Source organism: Tachysurus vachellii, chromosome 8 (assembly GCF_030014155.1).
Source record: "Tachysurus vachellii isolate PV-2020 chromosome 8, HZAU_Pvac_v1, whole genome shotgun sequence".
NCBI lineage: Eukaryota > Metazoa > Chordata > Actinopteri > Siluriformes > Bagridae > Tachysurus > Tachysurus vachellii.
Genome location: NC_083467.1, coordinates 13,603,372 through 13,617,990, shown reverse-complemented (window position 1 = coordinate 13,617,990; position 14,619 = coordinate 13,603,372). Strand labels below are relative to the sequence as shown.

Here is a 14,619-nt window from a genome sequence, read left to right as displayed (position 1 = left end):
AAAAAATAAAAAAAAGAGCTCCATACATATTGGAAAATCAAACATTCCAGGTCATGTAATGGAAGTATGTTGGAAAGTAAAGATGGCAATGGAAGAGGCTTGGAAACAGCTCAGGTATTTAAAAAAAAAAAAAAAAAAAAAAAAACCTTGTATGCAGATATTAAGATATAAATGTACACAATGCACGGTTTGGAAAAGAACACACTAAACATGAGCTTTATGTCAAATAGGACCCAAAGCTGAACATTAAGAGATTAGTATAGTAAAACGTGATGGTCGGTACCTGTAGGCATTTAATACGGGCAGTGAGAGCAGTAACGTTAGAGCAGGACTTGCTGCAGGTGGCATTAATGTAGCATTTGATAGCATCCTGAGGCTGGTTGCAGGACTCGTAGAGGGTTCCCAGGTCCATCCAGGCAGCGGCATGGCTGTGATCCAGCTGTACTGCACATATATAGGCCTGAAGTGCATCCATCGGCTGGTTCTGCTGCTGATATAACACACTGTGGACCAGAGCAGCAGAAAAAAGGGAAAAATACTCACAAGGGAGACTGACATTGCTATTGCTGTCAACAAGAGCTCAAATAGCAAATATCTTGTTAACAAGATGTACTGAAAATGTAATCTTTAAAAAAAAAAGTTTTTATTTTCCTATTAGTCAAATTTGATTTTCTGATAGTTACATTCACAAACAGGCAATACTACATTTGCATACATCCTGCCTTCATAGTGCTTACCCTATTGAGCACCATGTATCAGCACTAGCCTCCGACTTATCAATGGATTGCCTGTATGAAATAAATGCATCCTGGACCTTTCCAATACTGGAGTAGCACCTGTGAAAAGAGGAAACAAATTCAGCATGGTTATCCAAATAGGGTCAGCCCTCACAGTTACTGCGGAAATCCTGATTATTAATAAAACATAGTTCTACATAGCTATAAGTCCAAGATTACATAATCATGCTATGACCTGCTTATCAATGTTACATAATAAATATAATAATGCTTGCCAAAACCAAGACATTCTCTCAAAATACTTTAATGCTTAAAAAAGTTCTAGTACCTGCCCAGGAAGTACCAAGATTGTCCAGAGTCAGGATCTGTTTCCAGAGATTTCTGCAGACACTGAATAGCATAGCTGTCTTTGTTAGCTTTATCTCCTAGCTGTTCTACTGTGTGGTGCATCCAGCCTGTAGGAGCATTAAAAGGGAATCAACCAAACGAGTTATTACACACTACAATAAAATGACCTACAAGAACCTAACAGTGCCTGAGCTGTATCCATGAACCCCTGAGAAAACCCACTTGGGAAAACTTCTGGACACAAAAAAGCAAGTGGTTTGTTCACTCGCTCATCTTTGCCAATGGGAAGGTAACAGTAGTCGAACAAATGAGAAAGAGGCGGTTCTCTCACTACCACAGGCAGCTTCAAAAGATCCCATAACAGACAGCCAGAGGTCGTTAAGGACAGCAAGACGGTGTTAGACAAAGCCTCTCTTAGCCTCTGATCCCAGCTGAGCTTTTAACATCTGGGCCAAGCGCCTACGCCTGTAACCACAGCAACTGCACGAGTGCCGACAATTACAGGTCAGCGTGGAAATGGTTTTATGGCAGCGTCTCTGAGTCCCCCACCATACTTCTTGGGTAAATTCTAGATTGGCAGGATATTTTAAAGACCATGGTTGGGGTGGGTGAAAAGACACACCAGGTGGGTTGGATGTTTTGTGTGGTTGTGCATGCAGCTAAGGTAAGGTAAAGTATACAAAATAGAATAAATATGGGATCAAGAGCTTTTTTTTTAAACATATGTGAACACCTTTTTGAAAAAGATTGCAGTTCATTGTGTTGTAATTAAGAGCTATTGGGTTAGATACTGAATATTGGTCTTGTAGATTTAGGCCATGAAATCCATAGGCCATTATATTAATGATATACAGCAATCTACTAGAACTACACTTACAGGCTCCACAGCAGACTAAATAAAAAAACAGAAAACTGAGGTATGCAAAACTTACCCAATTGTTGAAGAGTAGTTGCCTTCACCTGTACCGGGAGATTCTCGGTCTGAAGCAGACTTTCATATGCTTCTTTTGCCGCACGGTACTTCTTCTGCAGAGATAAGTGAGGACAGGACGTTTAGCAGACAGAAGAGTCAGCACTTTTATGGCCCATAAGGGTGGACACAAAGGGGCTCCTCAGACTGACTACAATGAGAGTGCTGGCTTGGAGGATTGGATTTAACTAGTCAGGCCAGACAGAGTGATAGCATGCATGACAAGACAGACAAGCACTGGGGGAGGGTCAGTCTAGAAATGAACAGGACAGGCTAGACTCAACAAGCCACTGGGTTAAGAGCACATTAACACGTGTACACACACACACACACACAATATTTATTTATTTTTCTTGGTGACCCAGAGAGTGAAGCAAAAACCCCCGACTCATCAGTCCACACACAAGCAGAAAACTAAATCTAGCACATCACACCATTATATGAACAAACCCCTTCCTGTGTTTACTCTCTTATACTTTAGAGCTCCTCTGTTTAACTGAGGTGTTAAAAGTATAAGGGGACTAGTAACATACACCAGCATGGCCTTGCTAAGAACAGCAATATCTATTGGCCTAGAAACCGCTCATCCAATCACAAGGTTCTCTTATAGATTAATTTTGTCTCTGTCTAAATCTCTTGCTTAAAGATTGTTAAAGATTTAGAGAACTCTCCTAAAAGAAACATAAATGAAGGGGAGTCCTGAAATCTGATGCCACAGAAAATACCCAGGGCTTCTGTTGAAGTGTATTTCTCTTCGTATGTTTTTGGGTAAATTGGGTCGTGTCAAAAGTAGTTATGTATAACTTTCAAGTCTAAAAGGTTCATAACAAATTCACACATCTAAATTAATGAGACTAAACTAATGAGGGTTTTGCCATAGTGCGCCAGGTCTGCTGACCCAAATAGCTCTCTTATTTTTGAGGTTTTTTAAAATAATAAAACGGGTCATGATCAAATATCTGTCGTCTCCTACAAAAACATGAACCAAATCAACGATTAAAAACACAATGCAAATTCAGAACATCACTCACCTGAATTTCATATAAATGAGCAATGTGGAAGTGAACTGCATAAAGGAAAAGAGAAAGAACACAATCACTAGAGAAACACATCAAAAATGGTAAAAGAAGAGAAGAAAAAAAAGAATCACTATCAAATGTGCTCTCTCTCCACACCAGAAGATATTCACTGGTATGCTGGGTGCACATGGAGGGAGAGGGAGAAGGTTAATGTGCTGTGTGTGCACATCTAGCCCATCATTACTGCTGGTGTGGAGAGCTGCACAAGGCTGAATCCTGTAAGGCAGTTTCCTTGGCAACTGGAGTCTTAGGGGGTATGGAAATGGCAATAGGGAGGAAAAATAAATTACAGAAATATCCGTTTGTATCCACGCTGCCTAGTCTCTTATCAGTTCTCCTCAAAAGGCACTGATAAAAGCACCACTGTAATCTGGCACACTGACACATGCAGATACTCACTGCAACTGGATTATATGCATAAAGGAGGATTGCTTTCTTGCTTAAATGGTACTTACTTTCAGCTTTAGACAAAGTGCAGGGTGTGGAGTCAATCAAAGCCAGCTGAAAATGCTGTAAGAAGACAGAAGAGGTGTGACTACAGATCATGTTAATTCACAGACCTGGGTTCATTTTACAGACAGGGGTTTTCAACAAGCTTCATTTTACACCACATAGAAACTCTTTAAAGAGGGCATCATGTTCAGACAAAGATAAACTCTGATGTCTTAGTTTCAATGTCAACCTTGCCAATAGTGCAGAATTCTTAGAAAAGGTGAACAATTCACGATCATTTTAAGCAACATGGGAGGAAACTACCAAAAACGACTATACTAGCAAATTTTCTAAAAAAAAAATTTATCTACACTGATGAGCAAAGGTGTTTTATAAAACTGGACAGGAATAAAAATAAGCAACTTAAAGAATGAGGCAAAGAAATGTTTAAAGGCACTCCATATATTATTTAATATAATTCTTGATCTTAGATGAGCAAAAAAATGTAAGCAAAACTGATGGCCCACAAATTGTGTGACAGTTAAGCTTAATTAAACAACAGGTTTTGCAGGGAAAATGTCACCTGTCTGCAAGCATAGCAACAACTGAAGAGATACAGCCATGAATTACAATATGTTGCAGTACACAGAAATAGGAAAGCCGTATCATCTGTCTACTGAGCCTCGCCAGTAATAGCTTCATAACCCATACTGGCAAGATCAAAGCTCAGTTTTCTATTTAAAAATAAACAAAGATTAAAGGCAATAAATAAAAATAAGGAATCTTTACTGGTGGTACAGCCTTTTGCAGATAAAAATAACCCAAAACATTTTCCACTTACCCATGTCCTGTCGATTCCAGTCAACAATTAAACACACATTCAACATACTGGCAACAAAAATGTCCCTACACAAAAACAATTCCACAGTGTCTCTACCCATCCCATACACACCAGGAGAATATCTAGCCATTAGTGCTATACAGTTTGCGTTTTGAGATCCCATAGCCAGCTGACCATCCTATGTGAGCTCTATGGCACTCAGCAGGCAGGAAGATAATGCAGCAGGACTGCCAGCTTCTGTCTCCCTCCAACGCTGATTACTATTCAAGAGAGCAGCAGCTGAGAGATGACATGCTGCTCCCTTTCTCACTCACAGACACACACCTCCAGGCTTTTTAATCACACACTTCATATGCTTGCAGTAAGCTCTCCCTGTACTCTCTTCAGAAAGCCAGGGAAAGAGAGATGGGGGAGAAACGAGAAGCAGCAGAACTGCTGCACTAGTCAATCCCTTTGGGGTGGGGGGAGCAGCAATATGCTGTTTCTAATTGTGGAACATCGCTCACTTTCTCTCTCAGTTCATGTTAGGCACTGAAACAATCTTGCCCTCATGTTGTAGGCTTCATCAGAAACACCACCACGCTGGTGTTGCTGGTGGAATACTAAAATGATCCAATATCTAATCATTAATGGAGACAGATTCAAAAGACAATTTTTTATATACTCTGATAAAAATAATGAAAAGCTGTAAACGGTGTATTATTAACCATATCCAGGGTTCGGGGGTAAGAAAGAAGCCGTGACAGACGCACACGAGCTGTATCCGTGGTGCGCTGAGAGATGCAGTGTTGGTTCCTTGTCTTTGTTCGCATAAGTGGGACGCACACATTCAGTGCGTAATCAGTGCGGAAGGCTGGCTACAAGCCAGAACTGCCTTCAGCACCCTCACAGAGAACAGAGGACATTCTGCACGTGCAGCACCAGCAACTTATTAACGCTCACTCACTCACTTTTTACTCACTCTGCTCACAGCACGCTGGAGAGTCGACAGCAAAGGAGCATGCACAGGTGAAGACTGAGGACTGCAGATGTAAAATCACCAACTCATATACAACACCCAAACACACATTAATAAACTGTGTCACCATGCTAACTGGGATGGGAAGTCCATTTACTAATTCTAGTGTTTTGTACTCAGGGAGAATAAACAGATGCTGAGCAACAGGAAGGGACAAAAATGCAAAGTCAATATTGCGCATTAAATCCTCAACACAGGCGCTTCTTCTCTCTTATCAGGCAACATGACCCAGATGGCAACTCAGCATGCAAACCACTGCACTGAAAAGGATTGCGAAGACGTTTAAAAGGACCCCATTTCTGAACGTCAATGGACTGTAGTAGAGACCAGAGGAAAAACACAGGAAACAAAAGAAAATCTCTTTTGGATAAACAACTGTTGGTTTCTGTTACACATATACGAACACACACAAACATATACCATGCGTGTGCGCATGTGTGTGAAAATACGCCCAAATTATAATGAAATTAAAATGCAAAAATATGTTAAACTACAGTTTTTATACTTAAGTATTTCTGTAAATCATGCATTACGCTCTAATCATACTTTAATTGTGTATAACACCGAAATATACTCTGAATTGAATCGAGACGAATGGTCACAGGAAAGTGGACAAACCTTTAGGCTCAAGTCATAGTCCGTGTTGACTTTAAACATCAGCCCCAAACGCAGATGGATCTCCTTGGCTCTAGAGAAGCTGGGATCAATGTAAAGCACCTCCTGAAAAGCTTTTATCGCCCTGCAGAAATAGGGAAAGCATAAAGAGGTATTTGAGCGGAAACAGAGTCCATCACAACACATTCAAAAGCCAGTTCAGGCAGCAGCAAGGAATAAAATGCAAGATTGGAACGAATTTCATTTGAATGTTAAAAGATGTAAACAAGGTATTCATTCAACCTGGGCAGACATGCTGGAGGACATCAGAAGCTACAGAATGGTTACCATGGCAACGTTTAGGCAAAAATGTAAATACATGTCAGCAGGTATTCATGATTAAGCGCCAGAATTCCTACACAGACATTTTTCTGCAAACAATCCCTATTAAACTGCACATGTGGCCAGCTCATAGCAGTAGGGTTCTGCTTGTTTCTCTGTCCTCAGTGAATGCAAACAATTCGTTCGTGTGAAGCACAGCTCAGTGAACTCATTGAACTTAAATCCCAGTTTCTCCTCCCTGCCTGCTGCTGTGCTCGCTGCGGAGATGACTGATTCCAGACTGTGAAACAGGATGTACGAGAGAGAATGCGCTACAAAACAAAAAATTACTTCCACAAGGAGGATTTATTTGTTAAAAGTTCAACTGCAAATGCAGAACACAAAAATGTGCTCTTCTGGTTTTAGTCCAAAACCATACTACTGAATTTTTATTGCAGTGTTTCCCACACTGCATGCGTGTCTTAAAAAAGATGTACATTTACTTTTGATAAATAGGGACTTCAATCTAAACACTGCATGGGGTGCTCATTTGTACAAGAGAATCAATTACACAGATTATCATTTGGTCTACAATGGGCAACATCTTGCTGGAATCCTCCTTTAAACTAAAGTCGCTTTAGTAAGGACATGAGAAAGCCAACGTGGCAAAACCTGAGGTAAAACAAACAAAACTTACTGCATAGGAAGTCACAAAGTCATCTATAGTGTGCCAGTCATTGGAGAAGTTGAATGAATAGGAACATAGTACTTGAAATCTAATTTAAAAAGATTAAAAGCCGGGTGTCCCTCATTTGACGGTGCAAATTGCAAGACATTGTTGTGCTGTTCGAGAAGGAGTTCCAGCTACATACACTCATCAGGGTGTTTCATTTGCAATGGTGTACAACAGACTGCACATCTCCCATATGTCCTGGCTCAAATGGTCTTGGGGCAAAAAGACCAATTCATGACTGGCACTTAAAGTATATCACTCACCGGTGGTGAAATTTCAAGAGCTATTTTACGTGTTACCTGCAATTTTACAGTCTTAAAAATATACAACAATAAAAGAATCTGAGGTCATTTTAAAGATTTTCTGGGTGTATATATTCAATATATTCATAATTGGTGCAAATATTACACCATATAGTTGCTACCATATAACTATAGACATTGTATTTAGTATGTTAATTTGTGCTACCAGACTAAACAACAGTCTGACTGGTGACTGCAATAGAAATCACAATTCAGTACACATCAGTTAAAGCTACTTTTAGAGTCACTCGTAATCTAGCATCAAAGACAAACTGCAGCATTAATTTAACATTACCCCATCCATATTAACTAGACCTGAAATGCTGCGCTAATTAAGTAATTGGAGGTCGACTTGAGTCACAGGTTACAAATCAAACCAGTTTGTTTTTGTTTCATTAGGCCCAGTGCTGTCAAATTCTGTCCAGCCACACAGCATTCTTAAAGAGACTTTAATTCATTCCATCCAATTATCTATCTAAAGTTCTGAAAGGAAAACGTTACACTTTCTATAATGGCTAACAAACTGTTCAACTGTATTAGGTGAAATGCATTTGCACCCACTCACGGTAAAAATTTATAATGCTATAATGTTGTTCATAAAAAGGTGAACAAAGGCATTACAAATCCATATTTAACTGCCTGGATGTCAAATGAACACTTCCTTTAGTTAATTAATATTTTATTGGCCACCAGCTGCTCTGGTGAGAAACAGGATTTACCACAGAAGTGTTTTTTTTGTGTCATGAACCTGAGTAAGGTTACAGAGCCATTGTGTGTGCAACTCAAATGTTCTTCAAAATTAAAAATAAATAAATAATGAAAATTATATATACAATAAATCTTGTAATGTTTAAACAAAATTTTATGTACATGCACATATGTTTATAGGTGGGGAACAAAACATGACTGCGATAAACAAAGCATTGCATTTACAAAATAGTAAAGAAAAGTAAAACTGTACTCACCACTGAAATGCATTGTAATGGTAGTAAACCATGCCAAGGCCATATAAAAAGGCAGCATTCTGAAAAAAAAAAGGGCAGAAAACATACGTGTTACATACTTGTCTAACATGACAAGGCAGCTAGATACAAGATAGCTACAGTTCTGTGAATTCTAAAGTAGATGTATGCAATCTTTGGCACAAGTAGGGGGCGCTGTGCCCAGGAATATTTTATCTAACTGAAACCATGCTTTTAATTCCTTAATCTGTTCTGAAAACGCAACCTCAGATTTATAGTGGAGGAGACAAGGGGGTTGTACACTGTATGCAAAGTGCAGCGCCATGTCTTAAAAATCGAGAGTGCGGACACCGCCGGCACCACTCAGTGTCTGTTGCAGCTCAGAACGCTGTTCACAATCCTGCCTCTCACATAACCTTCTGTTAAATTACACTACATTTGTCTTAAATTGTTAAATACATAATACTTACATAATAATTTCAACCTTGTAAAACGTTTGTCTTTCTGTGGCTTAAGACTTGAATGTTTTGTATAAGAGCTATAATAATACAGAGGACACCTTTCGGTTCATCGATGGCACTTTCTTCAATCTTGAAGTGAACTTTTGCATGTTTACAAAAGCAGTGCTAATTTTACAAAATATTTGTCACTGAGGCTCTGAATCTGTTGCACCCAATTCAGACATTGTCCTTTCAGTTATTACTACCCACACATAAGTGAAATCTTAAAGCTTAAACATGTGAGATTGCATTCGCAGTTGAGAGAATTATGAACATCGGCTTTGATTGATGTTTTGTCTGCTTTAAAATATTTCAATTCAATTCAAATTTATTTGTGTAGCCCTTTAACAATAGACTTTGTCTCAAAGCATCTTTACAGAACATAAATATTGCAAAAAGTACAAAAAGGTTACATTAAAAATAAAGTTTTTGTTTGGGCTACTTAGATTCATTTCATGCTACCAAAAACTGGAGTGCCTGCCCGAAGGGCTACCAGAGACTGAAGTTTTGTGAGCCCCAAGTTAGTTATTTCCCAGCTTTGTTCAAGTTCCATCACAGACTACAGTGAATAGAATAATTCCACTGGATTATCAGCCCTTCAGTGGCAATGCACATTTAACATAAATCTAACAAGGTGATGGTAAGATGACGGTTTTATATCATGTATGATTAGAATTTCTCCACAATCTGTTTTTACAAATATATGTGGTATACCATGATACTAAACATTTGTAGGTGTCCAGGTTTTCTCCACTGACCATGATGGATCATAGGACTGAAACAGGACTGAGACACGGATAAATGCATCAGAATATTATTAGTTGTGGATGTGACTTGTTCACTAATAGGTAAGATGGAGCGAGGCTAAATCTTTAAGTCTTTTGATGCAGGGGAGGCCGTATTTTTTCCCCATGGTGACTAGCAGCACTGACTCCCGCTACCTGGAATTCAAATACACTTTAACACGATAGAAATAATGTCTGTTTCTGCACCATCTAACACAGCACAGAAATTCTTTAACACTTACAACAGTATTCTACAATCTCAACATTACATATTGCACCTAATAATTGAACTGAAGAGAAAACCATTAAAAATATTTTCGTGCTCTGGCGAAAAGTAAAAATTGAAATGAATAAACACACAGTCAACTGTAACACATGGGACTGTGGTTTAGGTGGGAAAATCACCTTACTGCAGATTCCCCCTATCTCACTGTTTCTCTACTAAAAAGAAGGTATTTTACAGGTTTCACATGTGTGAAAGTATGAGCCACCAGAAGAATAGAGCTGCTACATACACACGTGTGTGTGTGTGCGCGTGCGTGCGTGTGTGTGTATATATTATACACACACACACACACACACACACACACACACACACACACACACATCACATTCTGCAGGGTGCTATTTAGACAAATTAGTCAGTTTTTCCCCCATAGACCAATAAATTAAGAAATTAAGCCGACAAGCTAAGCCTATCAATAATGAGTAAAAAACAAAGGTGCTGGAGAGCTTCTCTGAAAAGGAGGAAAGACCCAATGAGGAGACAGCAGAAGACTCCAAGACTGCCAACAAAATGAAAGCTGCATTTAAAAGAAAACACCATGAGTCCTTCTTATATTACAGGTTCACTGGAACAGGTTCCAAGTTCTCTCTGTATAAAATATGATGAATGGCTAAACAATGAAGTCGTAGTAGAAATAAAGCATAATATATAATGGAATAATTGCATTATATATGGAATAATGATATTTTTATGCACATTATTGGATTGTAATGGAAAAAAGTAAAAAGTCAGTGGAAAAAAAAAAACATCTTTCATTGGAGACTGCTGGTCTAGAGGATGTCTGCCGTTTCCTTTGACCAATTTGGGGTTATAAATATGATGTAGCACATGTAAGATACCGGTCATTCATAACTGTTTGGAAAAATAAACCACTTGAAAAAAGACAGCTGGTACCAGGCTAAAATGCCTTCTGGTAATTAATAAGCTATCAGTTGGTCAAGAATTGGACCCATGAGCAAAAAGGCTACAAATGCAGCATTTACTTAAAACATTGAACATTTTTTTTAAATGAAAACTGAAACACACTTGCTATATTTTTTTTTTAGTAATAATGGCATGTATACCTAAACATAGTAAATTTGGTGAAATCAGGGGATTGCAAACATGAAGTGCATATTATGCACAGAAAGTTTACAACACAATATAGTTTAAAGTGGCCCCAGTATCTCTAAACATCACATTATAATTTACATTCAGTTTCTCTAGCAGCTATTAATAAAAACCTATGTATATTAAAATAACTACAGACAGTTTACTATAGGTGATGGAACAAACACCGCCTCCACACATGCTGCAGGTAAAACCGTTTCACTATTGCACAGACGTAGCAGGCATCTCTGATGGTGTCTTTTTGCAAACATGTTGTTTTTAAATGTATGACAATATTAAACATATGACCGGAAATCCTATCCAACAGAAACAAGAAACTTGATTTTATGTTTTCTATAAATAAAGTAATAAAAAATTCTTTTAATTTTCAACTGTGGCTTGTGATTTTTTTAAATAGTTAATACTGTGAATATCTTTGAACAAGGTGTCATACTGTGAGCTAATATAATCAGTAGACTTTCTAGTTAATGAGATAGATAAAAGTTAATAAGCCATCAATAACAAAATTTAACAATATTTTTGTCTATAGCATCTCATCACACTAAATGATCTCACAGTGAATGACATCACAACATGTTTGGTGTCAGGCACAACTAGTGTAGACACTGCTACAGAAAAGCCTGTGCCAATTCTTTCGTCTCAGTCAGTTTTTTGCATTCTACCTTACTAAGGCAATTCTCAATACACCATTGCCAGCATTACTATTTTACATGCATTATGCAACCCGGAACACGTTCTCCGAACATGTGCAGTCGCAGCAGTAAATGCACACCTTATATCGCCAACTCGTGCCACTATTCTACCACTTCAGCACCTCAGTTAATCAAGCACACATTTTGTTTCTAGCACAGTCATATGCAGCAAGGAACACAGAGTACCCCTGGCAGGAGAAGTCAACGAGGCCCATTTCAGGCCCTGAGCTCAAGCCAAACTATCACCTGCATCTATCACACAGAGAAAAGGCTACCAACCAGGCATGAGTTTCAGCCACCAGCATGTGACATAAAAAGAACAAATCAGACCCAGCAAGCAAAATCAAGAGGGGTCACAAATCATTCTGGAAAAAATTTAAAAAACATGGACAGATTTCCTGGCTTGTCAAATAGCAAACAGAAGAAACATACTGCGCTGTTCTGATTTGAGCTTTCACTAATTAGGTACAGTATAAAAGCGAGCGGAGCTCATGTTCAGCTTGACAACAGCCAACCAAGCTTGGGAACCTAGAAATGTCATTTCACGGCATCTCAGAGTGCTAGCCTTCCCACACAAAACTCACTGACTAGCGCCAACGTGCATCGAATCCAAGAACTAAAACAAACCACAGAATAAGAAAAATATAAGCTCTGAATGAAACTTTACAGAAAAATTTCCCACCTTCCAGTAGTCTGACTGTAAACTGAAGTACCTCTGGTATGCAGATAATGCTGGCAAAAAAGACAGAAATTTGTCAGAGTTAATTAGTGATGCAGACTCAACTAAAAACTAGATATATAAATATCTGGCACACAACTTTCATTTCAAACACAGTTACTATAGCAGGCAGGAGCTGGAGTCAGATAGGATAATAAATGGAAAACAAGGAATTAAAACAAGTCATTCTTGACTCACCTTTTGGGTAATTGTCTAGTAAGAGGTTAAAATGGCCTAACTGGCAAAAAACCTCAGGTTCAACTTTTCCTTCAGATTTCAATATGTAGGCATCATAACAGCGAATGGCCTGGGAAAAGAAGAGGAAAAATAAACGTCATTAACTGCAAAACTAAAATATCACACACCAGAAAATTCTATGGTTGGTTATAAAATTGCACGGACTAAGAACTTATAAGAAGGCATACACATTCTAATGGAAATCACACAGGTGTTTTGATGTTTGTGAGAACAGCCATGTAAAGAAATGAATTATTCTACCATAATAATTGGAAAGTACTTCTGCATAGTGTATTGAGGAGGTACCTTAGATTTTGTACAACTGTCTCTTCTGACATTGTTCCTGTAATATTCAATGAGGAAAGAATACACTAGCCTTTAATCACTTGGTATTTCAAAACACAAACACGCTGCAGCTTTATGACATTTGAGCATGACTCAACCGGACGACACTCGAACAGCAGGTGTGTATGCGCTTAGAATAAACCTGCCTCTGATTCGTTAATCGGTTAAATGGCAGCAAAATATGCTGGGGTTTCATTTAATGAATCAGGTTCACAACCTCTAATCCCATTATATACATATAAAAATGTATGTATGTATATATATACACAATATCTTTTTGTATGCAGAATAAATGTGTTACTCAAATTTACACACAGACCAGACATGAATTTGTCATACAGATACACCAAAGATTTAATTAAGGAATATTGAATCTTGTTTATAATCTGCTTAGATGAATAATGATTGTGTATAACCATCACTAACAAAAGCTTCAGTTGTTTGGTATGGTTAATTAGCTTATATTTAGGTTATATGTTGTTTGAATTGAAGACTATTTTAAAGTTAGTACAGTTCAAGGACTACATTTTATTCCATTTAAGTTTGTTTTAAGAGCTGTTAGCAAGAATTAATAAACCCTCTGACCACATTTTCTGTTAATAAAGCCTGAAATAATTAGGGTATAATGCACTGATCAAATCTGTTTAAACGATTTAGATCAAATACACTTGGCTAAAAGAGAATCATTAAATTGAATTAAGACAACAATACCAAATTGATCATTACTTAAATAGATTACTACTGAAATGACAAAAGGACAGAAAAATGGAGCGCAAAAAAGTTTTTTTTAAATGTGTAAATAAGACATGGTGATTTACCCAATTATTTAAAATAGTACTCTACTTTATCATCAGTCAATTGTTGGTAGGCCTGCCAGCTTCTGAACAGTCACATATTGAAGACTAAATCAAATTATATCTTGTCTAGAATCACAGTTAACAAAATTTATTTTGTGCTCAACATAATATGCCGACCATTTAATGTGGAGAACCCCACAGCATTAGACCAGGCAAAATACCACATACACAGATGGGTAACAGCAAATGGGAAAAAGTTGGTGGCTCAGTTATACTGAAGAAAAGCTTTTATTTTGCTGGTTTAAGAATACTTGTCCTCCTTGAGGGATATTCACTCTAGTGTATATATATATATATATATATATATATATATATATATATATATATATATATATATATATATATATCAACCTAAAATCAAACTACCATTTCTTGTGCAAAGAGCAGAAATAAACCAAACCATAGCAGAGTTTATTTAAACTGAGACCTTAGTACAAATAAAGTAGCTAAAAGGCTACACATGCATTATTATTTCATGACACCAACTAAAAATCCTACAGCAATATTTAACTAAACCTCTCATGTCTTACTACACTGTGTGCAGGGATATATATATAAAAAAAAAAAAAATAGCTCATCCAGGCTTGCCCAACAAATCAATAGCCAATCACTGGCTCTATGGTCATGGTTTTGGGTCTCAATAAACATTCAAAGAACACTACTAGGAACATCTGAACACCTTCTCCTTCATGAAATTATCTACTTTAACCAACTGTGTAGCAACAGTGTAATGAAAAGCTATCATGCAGATA

The 14,619-nt window shown here is 37.8% G+C and overlaps 1 protein-coding gene across 3 annotated transcripts in view; it reads right to left on the bottom strand.

Moving 5' to 3' along the window:
- The window catches only part of kdm6a (lysine (K)-specific demethylase 6A), a 33,517-nt gene that overhangs the window by 13,536 nt on the left and 5,362 nt on the right, over positions 1–14,619 (bottom strand). For 2 of the 3 annotated variants that reach the window (XM_060876364.1, XM_060876363.1), the window contains exons 3-12: positions 12,627–12,735; positions 12,393–12,442; positions 8,341–8,399; positions 6,044–6,164; positions 3,590–3,644; positions 3,087–3,121; positions 2,018–2,111; positions 1,066–1,192; positions 738–836; positions 284–503 (exon numbers count right to left, since the gene is read on the bottom strand). In XM_060876364.1, the coding sequence (XP_060732347.1) occupies positions 284–503; positions 738–836; positions 1,066–1,192; positions 2,018–2,111; positions 3,087–3,121; positions 3,590–3,644; positions 6,044–6,164; positions 8,341–8,399; positions 12,393–12,442; positions 12,627–12,735 (969 nt within the window). Of the gene's footprint in view, positions 1–283; positions 504–737; positions 837–1,065; positions 1,193–2,017; positions 2,112–3,086; positions 3,122–3,589; positions 3,645–6,043; positions 6,165–8,340; positions 8,400–12,392; positions 12,443–12,626; positions 12,736–12,971; positions 13,009–14,619 lie in introns of all 3 variants that reach the window. The other variant, XM_060876365.1, reaches the window with a different exon arrangement.